The 25,997-nt window shown below is 36.1% G+C and overlaps 1 protein-coding gene across 5 annotated transcripts in view; it reads right to left on the bottom strand.

Moving 5' to 3' along the window:
* Window positions 1-1,743: 1,743 nt before the first annotated feature.
* LOC135226612 (immunoglobulin superfamily DCC subclass member 3-like) overlaps window positions 1,744-25,997 on the bottom strand; it is a 35,568-nt gene continuing 11,314 nt past the window's right edge. For 3 of the 5 annotated variants that reach the window (XM_064266323.1, XM_064266320.1, XM_064266324.1), the window contains exons 2-9: window positions 21,730-22,247; window positions 14,239-14,387; window positions 12,522-12,599; window positions 8,480-8,612; window positions 7,103-7,159; window positions 4,773-4,945; window positions 3,424-3,553; window positions 1,744-2,307 (exon numbers count right to left, since the gene is read on the bottom strand). In XM_064266323.1, coding sequence (XP_064122393.1) covers window positions 2,153-2,307; window positions 3,424-3,553; window positions 4,773-4,945; window positions 7,103-7,159; window positions 8,480-8,612; window positions 12,522-12,599; window positions 14,239-14,387; window positions 21,730-21,793 — 939 coding nt within the window. In that variant the 5' untranslated portion in view covers window positions 21,794-22,247 and the 3' untranslated portion in view covers window positions 1,744-2,152. The remainder of the gene's footprint in view (window positions 2,308-3,423; window positions 3,554-4,772; window positions 4,946-7,102; window positions 7,160-8,479; window positions 8,613-12,521; window positions 12,600-14,238; window positions 14,388-21,729; window positions 22,248-25,997) is intronic. The other 2 variants (XM_064266321.1, XM_064266325.1) reach the window with 2 other exon arrangements.

The following is a 25,997-nucleotide window of genomic DNA, read 5'->3' as shown; positions in this document are numbered from 1 at the left end:
ATATATATATTATATTATTATACGGTATCATAATATAACTGGTTTATTTCAACCTGGCCTTTGACAACGTCCACACACCAATATTACAGGTAATACGCCACTCTGACATTTCCGTTGAATATGTAAACCTAATTGGAATCAACCATTAACGAATTAAACGCTATTGATGTCGACTGTGTCTTGTCACGATAATTTGCAGTATGTAGCGGAGGCGCTGCAGGGAAAATGTATTCAAGGATATATATATATATATATACATATATATATATATATATATATAGATATATATATTTCTATATATTCTATATATACAGTCGATATATATATATAAATATATAATAGCTCTATATATATCCAATATTACCAAAGCTATTTTCTTTGAGATTATCCTCAATCTCACTTCACATTACTGTCATTCCCAAGTCGTATACTATACGACTGAGCACGAGAATTCCTCCAACATTTTCATTTTTCGTGATGGGAGTAGAGTTTAATGACTATTCTTTATTACCTCTCTTCTGCGAGGAATATGTCTTGTATTCTGCACTGCCATAAAGGCATGAGATATGACGATGAAATCCTCGTGACTACGACCAGTTTTTTTATTCAACAAATGAAGGTCCAGAGTTCACAGGGAAATGCATCATTCCTACTCACCATAATTACAAGAAAAGTGACCTGTTCAGGTCGTGAGAGGTCGATGAAGCGGTCATCATTCTCAAAGGTATTCCGGCTTCAAAAATATTTCATCTCTTCGTTTTAATTTGGTTCTCGAAGTGTATACTTACTCCAGGATGTAGTTACTGACTCGCTACCACCTTCTCACATTATTCTTTTTTCTTTTCATATCGAAGTGTTGCATTCCAAAGAGATATCGTTGTTGCACGGGGGCTTATTTTAGAATCCAACTCGCTGAAAAATTATTCCGGTTTTCGGCCTTGCCTACAAAATTGATGATATACCAATTGTCCAGAGTCGCACGAAATCGTGTCAAAATAAAACAAACCTTTTTTTTTTACTTTTAATCCAAATCTATATTTGTACGCACATACGAGCATTTTACACTTAATAATGGTTTGATGTTGAATACAAAACACAAGTATATCGAGTCATAAGTGATGACGGTTATGTTATGATCATATCAATGCAAATAATGGTTGCTAGCGAAGGCAACAGGTATCTATATAATTGTTCAGCATGCTTGTCCATTATCGTACAATTATCAAGGTACACGACGATGCATTTTATTCAGTAAATGATGAATAACGAAGGCGCGATTATGGTGTGATGGTTTGAAAACTGTATAGAACACACATCAAAATTATACAGCCATCAATCAACATCTATTGAGTCATGTATGTGTGTGTTTTTGTTTCATTTTTAACGCGGTAAACTTACAGAATTTCATTCCATTTTTAAACATTTGAAACCACATGGTGGAAGATGTTTCCTTTTTCTGTAATGCGTCCGTATGTTATCTTTTTACCTTCCAGAAACAAAACTTTACCCGACATTTTTCACGTACACATTGATATACAAGGAACATGTATACATGTTAACTTATAATTATAAATATATATGTGCGTGTATCAATCCCTGACTTTCTTCAGAAGGTGATACTGGAATTGTATATTATATATTTATATATATGTGTGTATATGTGTATATATATATGTGCGTGTATGTGTATATATATATATATGTGTGTGTATCATATTTTTTATATATATATATATATATATATATATATATATATATATATATATATATATATATATATATATATATATATATATAGTTCCAGCATCAAAGGAGTGATACCCCTTCCTAATAACAGCAGAGAAGTTATAGTCAGGAAAAACACAAGTAGGAAGAGAATTCCAAAACTTGGCTTGTAATAGCAAGAAACTATCCGGTCATGTAATGAAAGATGTCTCCAAAACAAATCTGGAAAGAGTAGCCTGGCGGATGTTATGAGATTCCCTTTGCGTTTGTGTGTAAAGATCAAAATGGTTTCAGGTGTCAACGTGTACAGAAGAATTTCGGCAACAAATGTACGAATCGGCGACTTCATGACAGCTGGATGCTGAGAATGACAGATGTACAATGATTTCATTGTGTAGCTTCTTATCTGCACGAGACAGACTGGCTTTTATAGAAACGGGAAAGACCGAGCAATTGTGAGAAAGACATTGACGCTGCTGATGAGAATTGTTATAGGTCTCCTCGGTAGAAGGTCGTAGTGAATGCACGCGCTGCTGTTACCACTGCTGTAACCGCCCTGCTGCACTGCTGCACGCAACTCGTCTGTAACAAGAGAGGGACAAATTAATAGGGAAATGTACGCGCTGCTGTTTCATCGCCATAAAAAACTAGAATGCTGAGAATGTGTTTGTGTAGCATTACAGAAATTCTCGTCAAGCCTTAACGGTAAAATGAAACCAGCAATGGGTTATAACGAGACCTAAACCTCAGCAATAAGTAATATCTAATATCAGAGTTATAGCTGTATGTGAACTTTGTAAAAATATACAGCAAAATTTACAGAATAAGTCGAAAGAAATTTCATGATCAAATATCGAAGCCAACAAACCGTGGATACATAGATTTTGAAAATATAATCCTAAACTGAAATGCCAAGTGTTATTACAAAGGTGTTATTTTGTCATGAGGCACGATAGCAATTCCCAAGGTAGATGACGCCCATGCTTTGTTTAGAGCAAGATTCCCCAGTCTTGCTGAAAACAAGAGGATATCTGTGAAGGCTGCTTATTAAAGAGCAAAGCATCTGCGTACCTCCTCCCCTGATGCAATCTTTTTCTATAAAAGCAAGTTACACGTAATAATAAAGACAATCTGCACCATGGAACAAAACAGAACTGTAGCTGCATTGGATGTGTTAAAGTGCTTTTGTATCTTTTATTTATCTTTATTCATGATCACAGATAATTAAATTTAATTACTGAATGAAAGCCTCAGATGATGGTAGGAATACTATAGTAAATTCACATCAACCGTGCATGTGACGCCTAGGCCAGTCCCTTACGAGGCTCCTGATTGGCTGTTGATAAGCCAATCACAGGGCTGGAAACTCTCAGTCTCTCTCGTGAGTTCACATAGGCAGGATGTATGTTCTGCCTCTCCTGAAAGACGTATCCCTCAGGAGAGGTGGAACATACATCCTGCCCTTGTGAACTCTCTCGAGAGAGACTGAGAGTATCCAGCCTTGTGATTGGCTTATCAACAGCCAATCGGGAACGTTGTAAGGGACTGGCCTAGACGTCAAATGCAAAGGTGACGTGAATCTACTATAGTCTTACACAAGTTTGATCATAACACGGATGCGGACTATTATTTGTGTATAGGCGCACAAGTGCATGTATTATCTCTCTCTCTCTCTCTCTCTCTCGTACCCTGCATTACCTGTCGTAACGTGGACGGACACAGAAGCGGTTGGGGCGTTAACGGGCACACAGGTATAATTGCCCGAATCGGACACCTTCACTGTCGACAATAACAAGCGAGATGTTGTCTGTTCGTTAGTTTTCTCCACCTAGAAAAAAGGAGTGTTTTGTAAATAAAGACTAAGAATGAGCATCAATGAGTTTTCTTGGGAGGGAAGGCATCCTTGCCTAGCTAGGCTTGGGGATTATGAAAGAGTGGCTGTGCTAGGTGATTTGAATTCAAAGGAATTGTTAGATAAAGAGGTGGTGTATTTTGGTAGGCGTTCATCTGGACAGAGTGTATTCAAACCTGGGAGGACCAAGTGTTTATTTTGCACAGTTGTTGAATGTGGAAACTAGTGAAAGCTTAACAGTGTTTGTAAGAGAAGAGAATTAAAGATATATATATATATATATATATATATATATATATATATATATATATATATATATATATATATATATATATATATATCAGCAGGAGAAAGGCTTTGGAGTTTTCTAGGGATGTTAAGGTGAGGCTGTAACCCGCAGCTGGCAAACCAATTCTCCTCTATTGAACTGAAGTGTTAATTGAGAGGGCAAGAGTTGTGGATATGCATGTAAGTAGCATAAAGTCTTAGTACGTAGTTGACAGGAGGGACAGCGTGTTTTGAGAGGACATTAATTTGGTTAAAAGAGTGTATAACCAGGTATTGACAGGGGAAAGTCCTGGACAGAATAAACGGAAGGGCTATTGAATAGGAACGGCATTATTATGCAAGACGCGTGCAAGATAGAGGCGAATAGCACGATGTGTGTGCGAGAGGTTTGGCGTTGCCTGAGGCGACAGCATCTTGTTGATGTTGAAAGAAAAAAAGTTGTTACTTATTGATGTCGTGATGAAAAATAACCTCTCAAGCAACACTGTTTCTTATAATAAAACTACAACAGCCTTTTGCCCCGCTATGCATATCTAAAGTCATTTGTTTGTTGATTCATCTTTATCGTTATCTGTTTGTGATTCTGTTTTCGTTTTTTTTTCTGCTTAAGAATGGTTTTCCTCTATATGTCATTTCAAGGTTTTCATGACAATGTGTGTTTTCTGCATTTTTGAATAACTATAATAATGGTTAATATCTCAAGCACTAAATTGCAGTAAAAATTAAGAAAAATGAATTTAAAGTTCTAAATTTATTCTTTAATTCATTTCCTGTTAATTGAAAATGTGAAATCTGTCCATTCTCAATTCAATTACTACAAATCTGAAATTAACAAATTGATAAATTTCAGGTTAACTCATCATTCCTAAAAAAAGCATTAGGTTAGAACATTGATTTATTGGTTTACCATAATGGCGATGCCTCCCCTAGGGTGATCATAATCGAGAAGGCGCTGTTGGTAATACCAGAAGAGAGCCGGCGGAGGGTCTGAAGTGTGTGTGACGACGCATTCCACAACCAACGAGGACCCTGCTTGAATGTACCTCTCACTGCCTCCTACAAGCACCGTCCCATACTCTCCTGAAATCCAGGTAAGGAAGGATATCAGTCATTATACAAGGTGTCCATAAAGTCCAAGTACCGTTAAAAGCAATAAATACTTGTAATGGTACTGGGACTTTATGGACACCCTATACTTCTTTTTTGAAAACTTATCACTGCCTTTTTTATTTTCATTTTTAGCACTTGTCTTCCGTAGGGGGTCAGTGCACCTCACTTGGTACACTGTGGGCATTACTTATGGTTCTTTTCAGCGTCCCTTGGGCCCTTAGCTGCAACCCCTTTCATCCCTTTCACTGTACCTCTGTTCATATTTTCTTTCTTCCAACTTACTTTTCACCCTCTTCTAACAGTTGATCCATAGCGCAAATCGAGGTTTTCCTCCTGTTACACCTTTCAAACCTTTCTATTGTCAATATCCCTTTCAGCTCTGAATGACCTCATAGGTCCAAGTGCAAGTCTATCTTTGCTTGCTTGTTTCAGTCACATTGCACTACTACAGTGTAAGTTTGCAACAAAGAGCGATCCCCCAAAAAGATCCCCAACGATGATGATTAATTATTTAATTGCAATAAAGATGTCAACATTTCCCTTCATGGCCCAGCAGCGTTGCTTTCGTTGCTTTTCGTTCTCACCCATTCACTTTGGACTTTTTATCAGCTCAGCCTTTTTCCTTTCGACTTTTCCTTCCTTTGCCTTGATTTTATTTTTTATTTTCAGTAACGAGATTTCTATTTTTCCCCGATCATACCATACAAACAGGTCAGCCATTCAATCACACCTTTACAATGCCCTCCTTCCTTGACACTGACTTCTATCGGCATTCAATTTCTCAAATCTGTTCTAATTCCTTCCGCTTTTCATCATTCAGATCTTCTCTTCTCTGTCAGCATTCAACGGCTCTTCAGAAAACCCGCTCTTTAGACACAGGTGTTCCCCTTCTTCCGATAACGTCATTCTATTTGCATATTTTCTCTCAAATCAGTGAGCTCGTTTATCTCCCAAAGTATTTGATCAGATATCTCTGAATTTCCAACGTACCTTAACTATTATTTTACTCCCTTCGCGCTTGTTTACTTTATTCTTCCTTTTGTATATGCAGTTACATGATCATCTCTTACCTCGCTGCTCCACTTCAAACGATTTCCTCTGTAGTGCAATAACCTTCTAATTGCACCATTCAACCACCAGTTGCTTCTTGCGTTTCCTCTTATCACCCTCTTTTACTCACAAACTCTCCCTGCTGTTCCTATCACACCGTCCTTGAATTGTTTTTTTTGTTTAATCTTCATTTACTCCTCTAAGTTCAGTATCTTAATTCCCTGATTAATTTTCTGCTTGTATGTTACTCTTGTCTAAAGCATGACCTCCATCTATTCTCTAAGTCGTATAAACGAACAGAAAATGTACATTGCTATCAGTCTGGATACTCGTATCCAGACAGATTAGAAAGTCATTTTTTTCAAGTTTAGAACCTAACATATGAGGAAAAGCAAAAAGCGACAGAGAGGGAGAGGGATATGCAGCATTTCCGCAGTCTTGCAGCACTGAAGTCTTGCAGATGACGGAGTACCTAGAAGTTCCTCTCTATTGCTCCATTGTCTTTTTGTAATTGAATTGTTTTGTTGTGAAAATCGTTTTGCCTCTCCGTGGAGGAATTCGGATATACTGGACAAATATCCGGAGAGTTTGTTTTGAAGGGCGTTGTTCTAGAGATTCTGTTTTCTACTGTCTTAGGAGGTTTAAGAGGCGTATTTTCATTATGGAAAAAAATAAGTTACTGATGCACTTGAAGTTAGATAAATGCTATAGTTACCATCAAGGCCAAACACTTTTTGAATTTATGCCCAAATATTCGCTGACTACGAAGCTATTATATATATATATATATATATATATATATATATATATATATATATATATATATATAATATATATATATATATATACATATATATATTATATATATATATATATATATTATATATATCATAGTATTATATATAATTGGGAATAGCGGGGGGGGGGGGTATAATATCTTGTTTTTTTTTTTTTTTTTTAGTAACTTATAACAAAATTTCACTACTGTAACACAGAATCATTTGGCAGTGAAAATAACAACTTCCAAATCTTCTAAACCTTTCAAAATTTTGATAGTAAGTTCACACACACGCTTACCTTGATCCGAGTCTGCTGTTGGCATCTTGTAGAGTCGATGGTCCAATTGCCCTTTGTCTGTGGAAAATAGAAGTTTTGTTACAGAAAGTTGGAAAAAGAAATCGAGGCAAAAGAAAGTAAAAGTAGAAAGAAAAGAGTTTGGAGTTGATAAAGTGTATGGTATATTTGACCAGGTGCTTCAGAAGTACTATAGGAAGTAGTTTTGTGTGGAAGTTAAAGCAGAGAGGAAAGTTAGTGAGCAAATGGATCTTAGAAAGTAGAGACGCAGATGGAGATACTATCTGAGGAGGATGGAAGTTGGATTGAGTACTTAAAAGAGTTGCTGAATGTGGAGGATAGAAGGGAAGTTCATTTGACCATTGTAAAAGAAAGTGGGATTGTTGGATATTTTACTCGTGAACGACTTTTTTCTAGGAGTTGGTGGGATTACGAAGTGAGATGCTGTGGTACAGAACCTTATAACTTTGTGATTGATCAGTAACTAAAATAATATAGACCAGATGAACATATTTTACTGTGCAGGTGCTTTCAACCCGCAATTTCAGTTTTCATTTTATGAGTCTGTAGTTACTCGTTCAGTGGCGTGGTTGGTATGGTGTTTGCTTCCCACCTCGATGGTCGCAGGTTCAATTCTCGGCCATTCCATTGAGGAGTGAAAGATGTGTATTTCTGGTGATAGAAGTTCACTCTCGACGTGGTTCGGAAGTCACGTAAAGCCGTTGGTCCCGTTGCTGAATAACCACTGGTTCCATGCAACGTAAAAACACCATACAAACAAACAAAACAAAACACTTTCTTCCATCTGACATTTTTCACTCTCTTTAAAAATTGTTTCCTGGTGCAACCGCGAGGTTTTCATCCTGTTACACCTTCCAAACCTACATATTGGCAATTTCCCTTTCAGCGCTGACTGACCTCATAGGTCCCAGCGCTTGGCCTTTGACCTGAATTCTGATTTCAATTCAATATTCTATTGTCTTACTAAATTCACAAGACTCACTTAAACTCGAAAATCATGACCACAAAAGGAATGACTTCGTGAAAAGTTAAGTATACCTCACTTTAACTAGACCACTGAGTTTTGATGTGGCTAGGAACCAAATGGCTACTCAGTAACAGGACCTACAGCTTATTGTATGATCCGAACCACATTACATCGAGAAATAAATTGCTAATCACCAGAAATAAATTCCTCTGGGATCCGCATTAGCAGCAGCGTGGAGCGAACTCGGGCTACCAAACTGATAGGTGGGAATGCAACCCACTCGTCCAATGAGGAACTAAGCTTTAGTGAACCTGGGTGCTTGCTGATAACTTAGCGATGGTATATGCTAAACCTGAAACACCTTGTTGTGCGCTGCACCAAGAACAGCTTACCCATAACATTGAGATGGACATCACGGAAGATCTTCGGGTGGGAATTCACCTGGCACTTGTATGTTCCCGTGTCCCAGGGCTTTGTCTCCCGGACCTGCAGTGTCCAGTCGTCCGTCTCTGGACTGTGTATTACCTGGAGGAAAAGGAGATGATGGTGAACATTATGGATGGGAATAATTCTATTGAGGAAAGACGTTGATTCTGACGCTTATAATTCCTACGGAGACTGATATCACCTTAAGAAACGATATACTACACACACACATACACAAATACACATATATATGTATGTATATAATTTCATACTGTAAAATTGAAGCCTCTCTTTGAATAATATACATCAGCATTAATACCTTTACTCGGTAAACATGTACTTTAATATCTAATTCGCTCTACCTAGGAATTAATATTTTCATATATGTTTAACCGAAGGGGGATTTTTTAGGCGATAATAGATTTGCCGGCTGACAGGCACGAACCATCGACACCTTCAAATCCAGGACGACAGTGAAGCCTTAGCCCACCCCGCCACCGAACTGTCGTCCTGGATTTGAAGGTGTCGATGGTTCGTGCCCGTCAGCCGGCAAATCTATTATCGCCTAAAAAATTCCCCTTCGGTTAAACTTGTATGAAAATATATTAATTCCGAGGTAGAACGAATTAGTTATGAAAGGACATTTGTAGCTCGATATATATATATGAATCACGGTAATGTGATATGACTTATATATATATATATATATATATATATATATATATATATATATATATATATATATATATATATGTAAATATGTGTGTGTGTGAAAATATTTGCACACACACACACACACACACACACACATATATATAATATATATATATATATATATATATATATATGTGTGTGTGTGTGTTTGTGTGTGTGTGTGTGTGTGTGTGTGTATACAAGCACATATATATACGGTGATATATCGACCGAACAGCATAATAAATATATAAATGAGTATGTTTGCTTGTACATGATCACAATATTTTCCACACTAACGCAGCGGCGTCAATTTTAATACTTCCAATTAAGAAATATCCTCCTCGCACACAAGCCTCATAATTTATTCAGCCGAACGAATGCTCCATTATACAGACCATCTCCCTCCTCCGCATTTCGTCGAGAGAGAAAATGTTGGAACGTGATGTGATATCAAATAAGAATCTGCAGCGCTTTGTGTATCTGTTCTCTGCTTCTGAAGAACCTGCGTTAGGTTTTTGCTCATGTTTACTCGATTCAAGTTCCCAAGGAAATATTGACTTTATGTAGATGGCACGTGAGTGAGTGAGTGAGCCCACGTATTTGACATAAACCACTTTAATTCTCTCTCTCTCTCTCTCTCTCTCTCTCTCTCTCTCTCTCTCTCTCTCTCTCTCTCTCTCTCTCATAAGAAACGATCTGGACACGCTCCCTTTGGTCTGCAAGTAGTAATTGTGTAACTCATGGGCAGTTGAACTTCTTCGTCATGGGTGTCAGTAGAGTATGGTATATATACACAGTATATATGTATGTATATAATATATCTATATATATATATATATATATATATATATATATATATATATATATATATATATATATATGAGCGTTTCCCATACCCACGGTTGGTTCCATAAATCTTTATACATTGGTAACTGCCACCTTCATATATTAACTGATGAATCCGGGATGAACGCCCTATGAAAAAAACCTACATCATATTAGTTTCTTATTAGCTTACATATAAATTCACAAGCATCTCGTCAAGTCGCCTTTGCACCCATTGCATCATTAAACTATCTAGTAACACTATTTACTAATCTATTTTCCTCCATCTTTCCACCTATGCACACCTTTTTACCCATTTATCTATATATCTCCACATTTTATACTATTTCAACCCTTCCTCGGTTGCAAGCTATGCAATTAATTTATTATTTCAACAGTTTCAACCTTTTTTTTTTTTGTCTCTTTCACCTTCAGTATCCAAGCTTCGCTACCATAATGGCGAATTGGCACAACAGTCACTTCATACATTTCTTTGTGACACATCTATTCATTACCTTTATTCCTAGAAACTTCTATTGCCCTTCTTAACATTCTTAATTTCTTTATTCTCTGTTTTCACCAACTACCTGATTTTGTTTACCCTCATAAACTGACTCCTGTTCATTCATATTTTCACTATTTCCTGCATTATGTCTTCACTATCTCTAATCAACTACTTGGCGATGAAATTCATTATTCCACAACTTTGCATCTACATATTTTGATGCCCATTTTCTGACGTACTCCAGCCCATCCATTATGATATTATATAACCACGGAGGTAATACAGCCTTTGCCTCAGACCCACTTTCGCTCCAAGCCGTTGTTCATAATCCTCTATTTGTTCTCGACAACAGCCGTCATGCTCCATCATTACCAGTTCTTTCAAAAGTATTTTCTAAGACCATTTAGACCACATACATCCTTTCCCATTACTTTCAAACTTTTTGTATGGCTGTTTCATAATAAAACACCTGATCTACAAACCTTTTTCCTTGCGTAAACCCACACTGTCCCTTAATAACCAATCTGCCATTTGTGTTCCACTTTCAGTATTATCATACATCTTTCCTCGGATAGTAAGAAATGTTATAACCTTATAATTCTCACAGTGACCAATGTAAACATTCCCGCATATAAAGGTTCAATTTAACTAGCATCTTACTTGTAGCCTAATCATATTAATTCCTCGTGTTTTCTTCTTAAACATATTCACCCACAGCATCCATTATTATTATCATTATTATTCAGAAGACGAAGCCTATGCATATGGAACAAGCCTACAGTGGCCATTGACTAGCAATTTAAGCTTCAAAACATAAGGTGTTCATTAGGAAGAAGAAGAGGAGGTAAAGGGAAATTCAGAAAGAAGAGATCTCACTTATTAAAATAGAAAAGGTACATTAATAGATAGATACAAAATGTGTTAAAATGGAAGGCAAATAGTATATTTCGCTTGAACTTTTGGAGTTTCAATTGCACGACTTCCTTAGGGAGACTGTTCACACAATCCAATGGTGTTTCATTCCATTCTACTTCTCTTCAGCAACTTTTCAAAACAGTCATTCCTTTACCTTGGTGCTACGTTCATTTCACACATTTTACTCTATAAACCAATTTTCGTTAATATTTCTCCTTAGGTACTCGATTAGATTCACCCTTATACTTTTATCTTCCCTCTTACTTTCCCTCACTTGGAGCAGATAATCTCGTATTTTTTTCTCTATAAACATCTCATTTTTCTCTTACTACCCTCCTGTACCCACAAATGCATCCTTGGATTGTGCAAACTCCTCGCAGTCTTCTTCCACCTCATTTTAGCCCTGGCTATTCTCACTGTCTTCTTAACTTCCGCACTTATCTCAATTACATTTATAGCATCATGTTCACCTTTCCCTCTCCTTCTGAAAGCTCTCCATTTTCGCTTTTTCCAGACGCCTCTCTTTCCACTATATCTTCCAGAAAATTGTTCGAGAAAAGCATCTATTTCTAACGGCATCATCCTTCCCCATTTACACTGCCTTTAACTTTTCATCTAACTTACATCTTGACCGAACCCAGGTACAGAAGTACTTTGGTTCCAGTTTTATGTATGACCTGCAAAAATAAAAAAAAGGTAAGTATATCTTAGTTTTACCAGATCACTGAGCTGATTAACAGCTCTCCTAGGGCTGACCCGAAGGATTAGATATTTTTACGTAACTAGGAACCAATTGGTCACCTAGCAACGGGGCATACAGCTTATTGTGGGATCCGAACCACATTATATCGAGAAATGAATTTCTATCACCAGAAATGAATTCCTCAGATTCCGCGTTGGCAGAGTCGAGAATCGAACTTCCGACCACCGGATTGGTAGCCGAGCGCGAAAACCACTCGTCCAACGAGGAACTGTGGTCTGTGTCCCAATGTATGTTAGAAATCTATTTCTACTACGCACTACACGCATGATTCTGGGTTCATCATTTCCAATGTTGACCATCTTACCTGAAACCTTTCGTCGGCCGAGTAGGTGAGGACACCCACCGTCAAGATGTGGAGATCTCTCCCACGCATCCAGGTGACCTGCAAGGCGAGGATCTCTTAATGATTGAAGCAGTATTAGCAAGTAAAAAATCTAAATATATCTGCCACTCTTTGGGTTTTAAGTTTGGGAAAACTACATATTTTTGACGTTGCTACGGCCTTCAAAATAGAAAAAGTATATATATATGTATATATATATATATATATATATATATATATATATGTGTGTGTGTGTGTGTGTGTGTGTGTGTGTGTGTGTGTGTGTGTATCGTTCAGGACTTTTACACATTTATTAGTATTCTGGGTCGAAGCGACGGCCAAAATTTTTCCCTAGTTTTATAAACACACACACACACACACACACATATATATATATATATATATATATATATATATATATATATATATATATATATATAATATATATATATATATATATATATATATGTATATATATATCTATATATATATATATATATATATTTATTTATTTATATATGTATGTATATATATATATATATATATATATATATATATATATATATATATATTTTATATGTGCATATATATATATATATATATATATATAGTGTGTATATATGTATATATATATATATATATATATATCATATATATATATATATATACGTGTATAAATTATATATATAATTGTTTCGGATATTTCTTCTGTCCTGGATCTGCCATTCGTTAGCTAAGAAGGGAGAGAAAGAAACAGAGATGGGGAAATTGCCTGAGCGTTAATCAGAAGCACAGAAGCAGGGAGAAAGTATCAGGTGTCCAGGAAGGTTAAATAATTGCGGCTGATGACGCTAGGGGACAATCAAGCTGCTCAATTTCCCGTTTCATTTAGGCAAAAAAAAGAATTGCTTACTCCTTTGTTATCTGATGACTACAGGAAGAACAATATGACCTGTCATTGTGTCCAGTAAATTTCACTTACGTTTGCTGTAATAGTGACCCAGTTTAACCCGTCGGTCTAGCCTCTCACTCACTGACTCTGTGGAGAGCTTTGGAACTCTCCCCTCTTCCGTGTTCTGTCTATTATAACCTTCCATTCTTCAATATGTAGGACAGGTCTATCGTTTTATTACTGTTACCTCCACTTTTCCCTTCCTTTTTTTCATTGTCTTCTTTGCATCTGGGCTAGATAGAGGAGTTCATTGAATATATAACGAACAAATTCATCAGTCGTTGGGTAGTATTCTTTTCTTATTATTTTTTTGTGTACTCTACTTTTGTCTGCTGTAGTGCATTAGAGCTTATAATTGATGCTTTGAATGGCAAAATTTTTTTAATCATGTGTCATTCAAGAAAAGCATTATTCTCGAATTACAAAAGTATTGTGGGTTGCCATTGTACACTGGTATTAAAAGAGAGAGAGAGAGAGAGAGAGAGAGAGAAAAGTCAAATTGTAATCAGTGTTATAGTAGTAGTGTGAATAGTCTCTGGTCAGAGACTTCAAATTGAATCCAGTCTTCACAATAGAATAAATAATAAATATCCTCTGGTTTCCTACACTGCAAAAAAGAGATAGAGCAGACGTCAAATTATAATCAGTTACATTGTAGAATAAATATACCTCTGTTCCCCGCACTGTAAGACAGACAAACAGACACTGACAGAGAGAGAGAGAGAGAGACTGAACGTCCATGCTTACCGATCTCTCCCCAAGCATGTGGACCCTGCAAGGGAGGTAGGCCGTTTGCCCCGAGAGCACTGTCAGGTTCGAGGGTGAGGTCGAGGTGAAGTATGGCCTCGGCCTCTCGTTCCACCATCTCTGGTTTATCCCCTGATGCAAGCAGTACCCTGCGAAGAGAAGGATAGAGGGTATAGTCAAGGACCAGTAGCTAAAATTCTCCTTGGCATGTGGTTTGGGTTATGTGGCGGCCGGAGAAAAACGTTTTTATTTTATTTTTTTAAACGTTTTGGTGTTTGTTTAGTCGCATGATAAACGTTTGATGTTGCTTTATTTTCAGTGTAAAACGTTTAGTGTTTGTTGGGTCTCATGATAAACGTTGTTTTATTTTCCGTGAGAAACGATTAGTGTTTGTTGGGTCTCATGATAAGCGTTTGATGTTGTCTTATTTTCCGTGAGAAACGTTTTGGTGTTTGTTGAGTCGCATGAAAAACGTTTGATGTTGCTTTATTTCCAGTGTAAAACGTTTAGTGTTTGTTGGGTCTTATGATAAACGTGTTATGTTATTTTATGCTCCGTGAGAAACGCCAATGAACACATGTTTGTAATAACACCGAGTCTTAAGATTTTGTCTTGGGTTATATGACTAAATGAGGAATTATTTGTGTTATTTTGGCCATTCTGTTTTGAAGTATGAAACCGATCGTAAGGTCATACGAATGTAAAATGACTTCGGAATAATAGGGTCAGTATACTTCTTTAACAATAAAATTCAATAAGAGTACAGTGGATTAGGTTTGTTTATGCACTCACACACATATATCTATCTATATATCTATCTATCTATATATCATATGTATATATATATATATATATATATATATATATATATATATATATATATATATATATATATTTATATATATGGTTGTAAACTTACCCGGATCATTTTTCAATCACTCGAAATCTCTTCATTTTCATAAATCAAATCACTCTGATTTATGATTAACGAAGAAATACATATATATACACACACACACACACACACACACACACACACATATATATATATATATATGTATATATATATATATTATTATAATTGCCATTTTAATCTAAGCAGTCAATCCGATATCAAAACTCAATCTCTTCATTCCATTAGATAATGAGAAAAGAGCGTATCACCAAAATGGATTTCATATCCTGTGGATATTTCCAAAGGGTGAAACTGGTGATTTTAACGACGGGTGGAAATTATCAGCAGAACTTCTGAAGCCACGAAAAAGTGAGAAATGTTTATCCCGAGGAGAAGGGAATTTATGTGGCAAAAAAAAAAATGCGGTGGAGAGAAAAGGTTATGTGGTGGGGAGAGGAGGGTATGTGTTAGCCAGGAAAGGTTATGTGCAGCGAAAATAATATGTGGTGGTGAAAAAGGGGTATGTGATGGCGAAGGAAGGTTATATGCAGCAAAAATAATGTTATGTAGTGGTGAAAAAAGCTGATAGTGATGGTGAGGAAAGGTTATGTGATGGTGTAAAAAGCTTATGTGATGGCGATGAAAGGTTATGTGCTGTGAAAATAGTGTTATGTGGTGGTGAAAGACTTGGCTGCGTGATGGTAAGGAAATGTTATGTGGTTAGGAAGAAAGATTATCACGTGACGTGGACAAGTTATGTGCAGTGAAAATCACAATACGTATGTTATGGTGAAATCAGGTTATGTGATAGCGAGAAAAGTGTTATAGGTTGTTGTGGAAGCAAGGTTATCATATGACGAGGGAAGGTTGTGTGATGGTGAAAAGTTACGAAAAGATGAAAGAAAGTTAAGAGAAAGCGAACGAAGCTTGAGTGATCGAGCGCTAGAGATACTGAGATAAATATGCATGCAAGACGCAAGATAAAGTTAACCTATATAATGGGGTTATTGGAGAAGGAACCCGAGAGGAGAGGGTAGTAAGGGAATTTCATAAAGCAGGGATAGAACAGAGAGCTTCCAAAATAAGACCAAACGTTATTGTCGGATGACAAAGTTATCGGCGAAAGACGAAACTGGCGAGGGGAAGGCTGAGAGAGCAGCTTATGAGGAGAGGGTCTGAAAGCTTATTATGGGGTGTGAGGGAAATTAATAAGGAAATACCTGATAGCAGGCGAGGGATGAAAGATGCCTTCAGGCCGGAAAGCTAAACATTAAATGTAAGGGGAAATCTTCCCTGGCGTGTTCTCGATGCTGAAGTAAATAGAATCTGAAGGATGTTTGTTCATTTATCTTTATATTTTAACTCTTCATTTGTTACTTTCTTCTTGGTTTTCTCTCGCATATTTTTTTTAGTACTCGTAATAATTTTGGAGGAAAACCTGGCATTAGTAGCAACAGGATACCCGATTATTCTAAAGAAACAGGGGTTAGGTAGAGATCGACCTCTAAAAAACACGAGACAAAGAACAGACAATAATTGTTTTCCCTGCCAGATATGTTAACATTAATGAAGTTCACAGGCAGCAGCAATTGAACAAAAATAAATAAATAAATGTGAAAACTGTTATTTTTATAATAAGCAACAACATAATTGTCCCCGTCTGTTTGGTATTTTCCTTGGAAAACATCGCATTAAATCCTTCTAATGCATCATCTGATTATTTCTTCCTTGTGGTACTCTACGTTTCAGCCCTTGCGTGTGTGTGTGTGTGTGTGTGTGTGTGTGTGCATGACAGGTCCTATTTTGGCATGTGTATAATTATGGACCACTGAACAAGCAGAGAAAGTCAAGAATCTGTTTCTAGAATCTGCGTCTGACTGAAATGCCTGGAGCAAATGGACAACGGAGAGAATTTTGCAGAAATGTGCAATGATACAAGCTTGACTGCTGAAAATACGTGGCTTTACAAGAGGAATGTCCTTAAGCCCGAATAAATAAGAGATTGTTAAGGAAAAGTTAATCCATGGCATGTGTTGTAACATCACCGAGCTGATGGAAAACTTAAACTCAAGTTGAGAGTCAGTCAGTGTAAGTAAGAGCCTTTAGGGGAATTGGAGTTATACGGGAAAATTAGTGCGGAACAAATGAAGACATTCTGTTTAAAGAGAATGTAGTCCTGTTTTCATTTGAGCATTGGTTTGTGTTGTGTAATGTAGAAGAAAAAAAAAGAGACTAACTTAATGTTGATTAATATAAACCTAAATTATTATTATTATTTCCTTAGATGAAGCTTATTCACATAGAACAAGTTCACGGGGCCATTGACTTGAAATTCAAGGTTCCAAGGAATGTTGGTTTCAACCTTCCACCGCAAACCTCCATACACTGCAGCAGTAACTGATCGTAATACAGAGATAGTGATTTTACATCGGCCTCGGGGAGGCGCCAACATGGAGACTTGGGTCGAAAGAGAGGTTCCAAAGAATGAGCCTGAGAAATATTCATTATTTTTCCATGAAAGGAAAGGTGTTCAGGGGAAACTATTGATATGATAATGCCGGACATCACTTTGTAGGATAAGATCCAGAAAAAGAGAAAGACAAGAAAAATTGACAAGCCATTTCAAAAGAACTCCCTGTAGCACATTCCCTAAATGTAACCGAGTACCGAGACCTTCCCTGAAAAAAGCGGGACGCCATATCTTCAAAACTAACCATAGAATCTTCTTGAAAATGATCTTCTTTTGTTTCCCCACACCCAATTTACAGATTGAGAAAATTATATACATCTCGAGAATTTGCCGCCCGGTAATGCCACGACTTCCTCTCAGAATCATTTATTCAGACGCAGACCTTTTCTTCCAGACCCCAGGCGACCCAGTTCCTCTGGAATGCATTTATATAAAATATTAGAGAAAATAGTGGATAAGTTTATACCGAAGAAAAGTAAACATCAGTCATGCATACCGAGAGACAGAAGGATCTTGTTCCAAAAATCAGAAAGTGGAAAAAAGGTCTTGCACAAGAAAAGAATGGATGGAAAGTGATGGAACTAAAAAAATAAGATAGAAAAGGCAGAACAGGAGATTATACAATCAAAAGAAAATGAAAAACGGGACTTAGAGGAAAAGACGTCTACTTTCATCCAAGTCTGGTCGCACAGATTACAATATCGCAGTACAATCTGAATTTCCACAGGATTACGTTTCTTTGCTCATATTTAAGTCGACGTTGTTGTCACTTGAAGTTTTTTGTTGATTTACTTTACTATTATCAGAATATCTGGCATTAATTTCAAAATGTTTTTCTTTATCTTTTCTTTTGAAGACCGTATTACACTTATCAAAACGCACACGCACATATATACATACATACACATATATACAATAAAACACTTTGATGTGAGCTACATCAACGGCTTACGAATTCCAGCTTTGAAGAATGAGTTGCTAGAAAAGAGAAATGTCATTTGTTCCGTAATTGCACTCAACACGGATCGTCTGAAATGTTGATGAGAGCTGTTTGAAGTTTTAATGGTTCCCTCGACGATGTAAAGATGGCAAGGCTGTATGGAGTTTAATTATGCAGGCTTCGTTGAAGATCAAATGTGAATGATAGATAGACAGATAGACTCGGAAATTCCGACCGCTTGTAGGATGGATGAGTTGAACTTCTTCTCTCTGGTGTCCGTACGTTTTATGATCTATTTCAATTTTGGCTTTGTATCATTTATTGCTGCCGTAATACAATTCAACTTGCATTTTGATATGTTACTCTTGTTTTCATTTGTTTATTTATATATTTGTTAATTTATCTGTTTTTTCTAATAAGTGATCTCCTCTTTCTGTATTTCTAATTCCCTTCTGGTACTTCTTTCGAATGAACTTCATAATCTTCTTTGGAAGCTTCTTGGATTTCTAGTCATTGGCCCCTTTGGTGGGTTCATTTTCTGAATAATAATAATAATAATAATAATAATAATAATAAATATGTTTTATTAAAAGTGATTGCTGCCTCAGCAATCACTGAGGTTTATTCAGACGAAACGTCCGGAAAGAATCGAAAAGAATAGAAAAGAAATAGAATTTAACATCAATTCTATCTGCAATAAACTCTACGGGATATACCCGAAAATTTGACTACCCCCACTGAAATTTTTTACCAATAAAATCCAATCGTTTGACCTAATTGAGATATGTCAACCTTCGGTGCGTTGCTCACCAGTTTAAGCAACAATGAGAAAGCAATAATTAGAAAAATAGAGAAGAACCTGTATAAAATTAATGCAGCTGAGGCAGCAATCACTTTTAATAAAACATGTTTAAAAGAGGGTTTACTTCCAGTATACAATAATATATAATAATAACTAATAATAATAATAATAATAATAATTCGTTTGCTGTTTAGGTTACAGCGATTGTCTTTTCGTTCTGGTCTGATCTAAGGTTCATATTTTAGTCCTACTACGTTTGTATTTCAGTGTTGTCTTTTATTATAGACTACTCCATGTGAAATATTAATAACATTTACCATGAAACGAAATGTTTTTATATGGAAGATGCGCTATTTTATTGTAGACTCATGTGCGTTTAATATGCAGTTCCTTCCATGAAACGAAAGCTTTCTATGGCAGGCATGTTCCATCCGTAACAGGTTCTCATCATTTTTTAACGCTGACATTTAACTGGAAAGTCGTCTCAGATGTCCCTTGAGGAGTGACGGTAGACTGATGCATCTTATGCAGAGGCGAGATAACTCTTCCACGTACCAGGGATCCCACGACGTTTAAAGTAGGACGGCAATAAAATAGTTTGATAGTGACGTACTGTAAAGTCGATACTACAGGGCCTGGCCTTTTGGGATGTTACGTACGTTACTCGCGTTAAGATCGTGCCTAGCGTTCAATACCATCATTATTATTATCATTATTAGGAGGAAGATGATCCCCCTTGGGGCAAGTTTTGTTGAATGATATCGCTGTATTATGCGAATGGATTTTATACCGAGTTTTCTCAATTTTTCTATACCTCTAAAAATGAACATTGGCCAACTATTGACCAATGTTGACGTAGAAGAGAAGCGAATTATAAGACAAATTGAGAAAGCCCAGTATAAAATCAATTCGTATAATGCAGCCATATCATTATTATTATTATTATTATTATTATTATTATTATTATTATTATTATTATTATTATTATTATTATTATTATTATTATTATTATTATCAAAGACTGAAAATTTTTAAACATTCACGTCCACATGTGAAAAAAGAAGCTATGTCATAAGGGGTAAAAAGAACACAATACAAGAGTTTAACAAAGAAATAAGGAGAAATCATCAAACAAGTACAAATAAACCTGTACAAAACGTATTGCAAGTTGAACAAAAATGAAACAATGATATCTGTTCCTTAAAATACTCTTGGAGTCTCTTGGAAACATAATCTTACAACAAAAAGGACCCAAACCCAGAGCTGAAAAAAAAAAAAAAAAAAAAAAAACTATATATATATATATATATATATATATATATATATATATATATATATATATATATATATATATATATATATATATCTGATAAGGGCCAGTGGAGGCCGAAACTGTTGAGCTAAAAGGAATTTCAGCTTTTCTTTTCCCCTGTGGATTACAACCTTATATATCCGTCTTCGTGAATAAGGAAGACTAAAACCTCATATATATATATACATATATATATTATGAATAATTATCACATCGAACCGTGATTCATTTATATATCATTCGAGCTACAAATGTCCTTTAATATCTAAATTCACTCTACCTCGGAATTGATATATTTTCATATATGTACCGAAGGGGAATTTTTTAGTTGATAATAATTTCGTACCCCCATGGGATCGAACCACCGTCCAAGTGGACGGGAACGAAATCAGGACAGACAGTGACCGCACTATCTGTTTGGCTGATTGGCGATAGCGTTCACTGTCTGTCCTGATTTCGTTCCCGTCCACTTGGACGGTGGTTCGATCCCATGGGGGACGAAATTATTATCAACTAAAAAATTCCCCTTCGGTACATATATGAAAATATATCAATTCCGAGGTAGAGTGAATTTAGATATTAAAGGACATTTGTAGCTCGAATGATATATATATATATATATATATATATATATATATATATATATATATATATATATATGTGTGTGTGTGTGTGTGTGTGTGTGTGTGTGTTCGCAAAGTTTATGAATCCGTAAAAAGACCCATGACTAGGCAGGAGGAGGAAAAACTTAGAAACTTGCCTCACTGCAAAATAAACTCGTTCAATATGCGCCGCCCGAATAAAGAAAACACTAAAGAGACCGAATTTCGCGGCTGGACGCAAAAGTAATGTATTTGTTCAATAACCCTGTCCAAAAATATGAAACAATAAAAGACTTTGCCCCAAGGCTGGGAGTTAAAAAAGGAAAGTGTCTTAAGTCTAAAGGGAAATTGCTTTGTGTTCCTTTCCTAAACATATGAAACTATTAAGTGCCCAAAGCCCATGGCTAGACGCTAAATAAAAGAAAAAAACACTGTCCTGAACATAAATGAAAAGTGTTCAATATCCTTACCTGAACTGATGCAAGCAAGGAAGCAGAGGCTGAAGGTGATTGTTACTCCACTGTAGAGGGTCATTTTACGTTCTTTCCTCTGGATAAACTTGATTCGCAGCTTTTTTTTGTTTGCCCCTAATGTTTTCACAATTCCTGGTGTTGTTCCATTCTCCTTGCTTAGTTACTCCTCGAGGTTGTCATTACTTGATGCTTTATCATTTGTTCAGTTACTTTAATCTTAAATTGTTCATTACTTCTTAATATACTATTATTATTTTTCTCTTAGTTACACTATTGTTTGTGGTATTTTCTTTCCTGTTTCAATTCGTTTTAATTCGCTGTCGTTAGAGATTTGTATTTTCTCTTCACGCCTTGTTCATTTTAATTTCGCCATCGTATATTCATTTTCTGTTTCTTCTGAAGTCGGTACAATTCGTTTTATTTTCCTCTCCTTCGCTTTACCCTTTAAGTCCAGTTAAAAATCATCTTTCATGTTGCAACGTTTAAGAAACAAAATAAATACATTTCACTTTCATCTGTTAGGGGAGTTTCATATTTTACATATTTTCGTTTGTAACACCTGTAGTCTATCCTTATACAATATATACGTATTTCAGAGCACATGCATTATTAGCCATGAATTTATTAATAAAGAATATATGTATGTGTGTTTATGTGTGTCTGTGTAATATATGTGTGTGTGTGGGTGGGTATGCTTGCATGGATAGATTATTACATTGTTTGGAAGACGACACAAAATTCCCTTGAAATTGTCGATTCAATCGAGCCCTTCAAAGGACACCCCTTCTTTAACCGTTCATTATGCTGCTTCCCCAACTAAGGAACAGACTCGTGGAGCGATTAATCATTAACTGTCAACTCGTCAAATGACATATGTACAGCCAATCATAGTTACATCTACTGTATAACGCAAAATGCGGCGATATATATCCGTTTTCATGGCCGATCATCATTCATTCGGAGCATTCCGAACGTCGTAATTTCTTTACAGTGTGAAATAGTGAAGTCTAATTTGCTTGGGGTGTCCTTGAGGGCAAAAGGATAAACGCAGAGTGCTACTATTCTTGTCTCACTGCACGTAAGTTATAGCTGCTGCACGTCGAAGTGTCCTGTGATATAACTCATTTAAAAAACTACTCGAAGTAGCATGAGTCTTGAAATGGGAAAACAAAGCCGCGGTTATGTATGGGTACAAAGTTTGTTTAAAAATAAATCTGTACAGAGAGCTTTCGGGAATCTGTTCGGTTTCCCTCTTCAATCTCCTTCTGTCAGACTGAAAAGGGAAATCGAACAGATTCCCGAAGGCTCTCTGTAGAGATTTATTTTTAAACATGTAGATCTATGAGCGTATGAATATATATGTATACACATACATGTACGTGTGTGCGCGTGAGCTCGTATACTTATGCCCAAACTTCATCTTATGTAAACTAAGCCATGGATTTGGAAGTCACTGCCAACGCGTTTCTATTCTTCTCAAGGAGATTATTAAAACCTCCAAGAGTCTCCTCTAGAAATATATTATGTTTAAAGAGGGGGTCAGTCAGTCACTAATCCTTCAAGTTATTTGAGGACACGTGTCATCTCTACTTCAACTGCAGAGAGAAAGAGAAATCAATAAGGCATTTTGGCTACATGAAATTAATATGAATTTTTTTCATTTTCATTTTTGCTGTATTGTGAGTTAGATATTGAATACGACTGATTAACTATAAAAGATTGTTTAATTAAAATTGATAACTGGTCACAAATCAGATACATTCCTAAAACACTAACTTTCAGGAACAACAAGTAAAACTGATTTCGTTTTTTATCGGTAACGTTCGTCTAGTAAGAGTATTATAAGATTTGAATGGTTAACTTGCATGCAAAATTACTCATCTTGCAACACTAAACTTGACAACAACAGTATATTAAGTTTATTGTTAAGAAATTCAGTCTCGTGACGAACAAATTGTTAAAAAAAATCCACAATTATATGTTAAAATATATTTCTATGTAAAAAACAGAGACTTTCGAACGGCTGAACGGTGTTCCTCATCAATGTAGACGTTAAAATTTTAACGTCTACACTGATGAGGAACACCTTTCAGGCGTTCGAGGGTCTTTGGTTTTTACACAGAAATATATTTTAACATATAATTGTGTATTTTTTAATATTAAGTTTATTATTACAATTACATGAGTAAAATGATGACCTAGCTTAGTGAGATATGGCAATCCTATGAGTATATGTATCACACACACACACACATATATATAGTAAATATATATATATATATATATATATATATATATATATATATATATATATATATACTATATATATATATATATATATATATATTATATATATATGTATATATATATATATATATATATATATAAATGAACTATCTAATATTTGCTTTTAATATTTGGACGAGCTAAGGACAAGTCCCTTGGTTTCCTTTCAGTCATTCTTTTGCTGCAATTTCTCATAGGCCTGAGAAAGGCAGTAATACTATTTATCTTTGTGAATTTACTTTTCATCCATATAAATGTTTATTATGCTCATTTTAACTTGGTATTTCAATTTCATTCTCCCCTCAGCTTACCTTGATTCATATGGATGTTTGTGCATTTGAAATAACAATGCACCAACGAATAACAAAAACACCTCCTGGTAATGGATATAAAACTGGAACAATAAATTTTCTCTGTGGAAAGTTGTAATGAGCCTAAATCCCATTAGTTACTTCCGCTGAAATCATCCGTCGTTTCAACAGTGCGGGGTTGAATGCCCTAATTACTGTTATTAATCTCTCATCACAATGTAATTATAGCGAAGTGCTATTCTCCACGAGTTTACCTATAAATATCACGGACTAGCGGGCCCTCATTTAAGTTATCGTACATAATCCCTCTCATTATAATCCATTGCCGCTTGTATCATACTGTTAGGGTCTTGCAAATTCCAGTAATACTTGATATTTAATAATACCTGTTTTGTCCGGGCTGGAACCAACGCGAGTGCATTAATTGGCGTCGCAAAATTTAATGCATTTGCAATGGACATGGGAGAATATTTTACATATGGGACAGTGCATGTTGGATGCGCTTATCCACGAGAGCATGCGAGGCTTTTAGTTTAATATATTAACGTCCAATATGCTTATAAATGGCAAGGCTGTATATGTATTCTATAGAAGCTGCAATGAAAACGCGACAACATTCACTGTATTGTCGGTCAAACGCAATAATAATTGGTATATTTAATGACCAATGCTAAATTATGACTTTTTACATATTCGCGAGTTGTACCGTCATCTTTTTCATCCATACTTTGATTATGGTGGTTGCATCAACTCCAATGCCTAAGCGAGAGATGTTTTAGTTCAGAGAGTTCGAGACTTTCCCTACGGAAAGACAATTATAGCCTAGTTAGACGGGCAGACAGGGATCCCAAATCTGCCTCAGTGAAAGCTTCTACTCTTTTAAGTGGCCTGGTATATCTTGCCACTGAATTAGACAGTTCCACTTGAAGGGGGACTAAGAAGCCCTCACGGCCACTACCTTTACCCATAGGCCTTTGGTTTGTAAGAAGGACGATAAAAGCCATTCGATCTTCCCAAAGTGAGCAAACACCCCTGTTTAGGAAAGGATTGTTTACCATTCTGCCGGGGGATAAATTCCCGAGATGTTTACTAACTGGTATTGCACCTCTGGTATTGCACCTGCCCCGGTTTTTTGTCATGCCCCTAGGTTGTGTTGGCTAAGTCAGTTATAGGATTCATGAACAACGTAATTTGGGTGTGGGAAACACAATGAGATTATTTTCAAGAAGATTCTATCGTTAGTTTTTAAGATATGGCGTTCCGCTTTTTTCAGGGATAGGTCCAGTATTCGGCTACAGTTCGGAATGATGTTGCCTAGGACTTAGGAAGAGATTATATTGAAAAGATCTTGTCCCATCCAAACCTTTTAGTCCGTGCTTACACCATGGGGTGTTTTGCCCACGCATTCTTTCATTCCTTGTTAATGTCTTATGTTGATTGCATCTGTTGGAATATCATCCATCACTTTTCCTACTCAAATATTTAATTTATCACAAAAAAATGTACAAGGTTTTCTATCTTCCAATCTGTATATTTTACCTTAATGCCTTCGTGGCATTAAGCAGAGCTTCGGCAAGCTATTGACAAGCACAGGAGCGCCTCAATGGCGTGGTTGGTTTGGTGTTTGCTTCCCACCTCGGTGGTCGCGGGTTCGATTCTCAGCCATTC

Source organism: Macrobrachium nipponense, chromosome 14, assembly GCF_015104395.2.
Source record: "Macrobrachium nipponense isolate FS-2020 chromosome 14, ASM1510439v2, whole genome shotgun sequence".
Taxonomy (NCBI): Eukaryota; Metazoa; Arthropoda; class Malacostraca; order Decapoda; family Palaemonidae; genus Macrobrachium; species Macrobrachium nipponense.
This window is presented reverse-complemented; position numbering and strand designations above follow the sequence as displayed.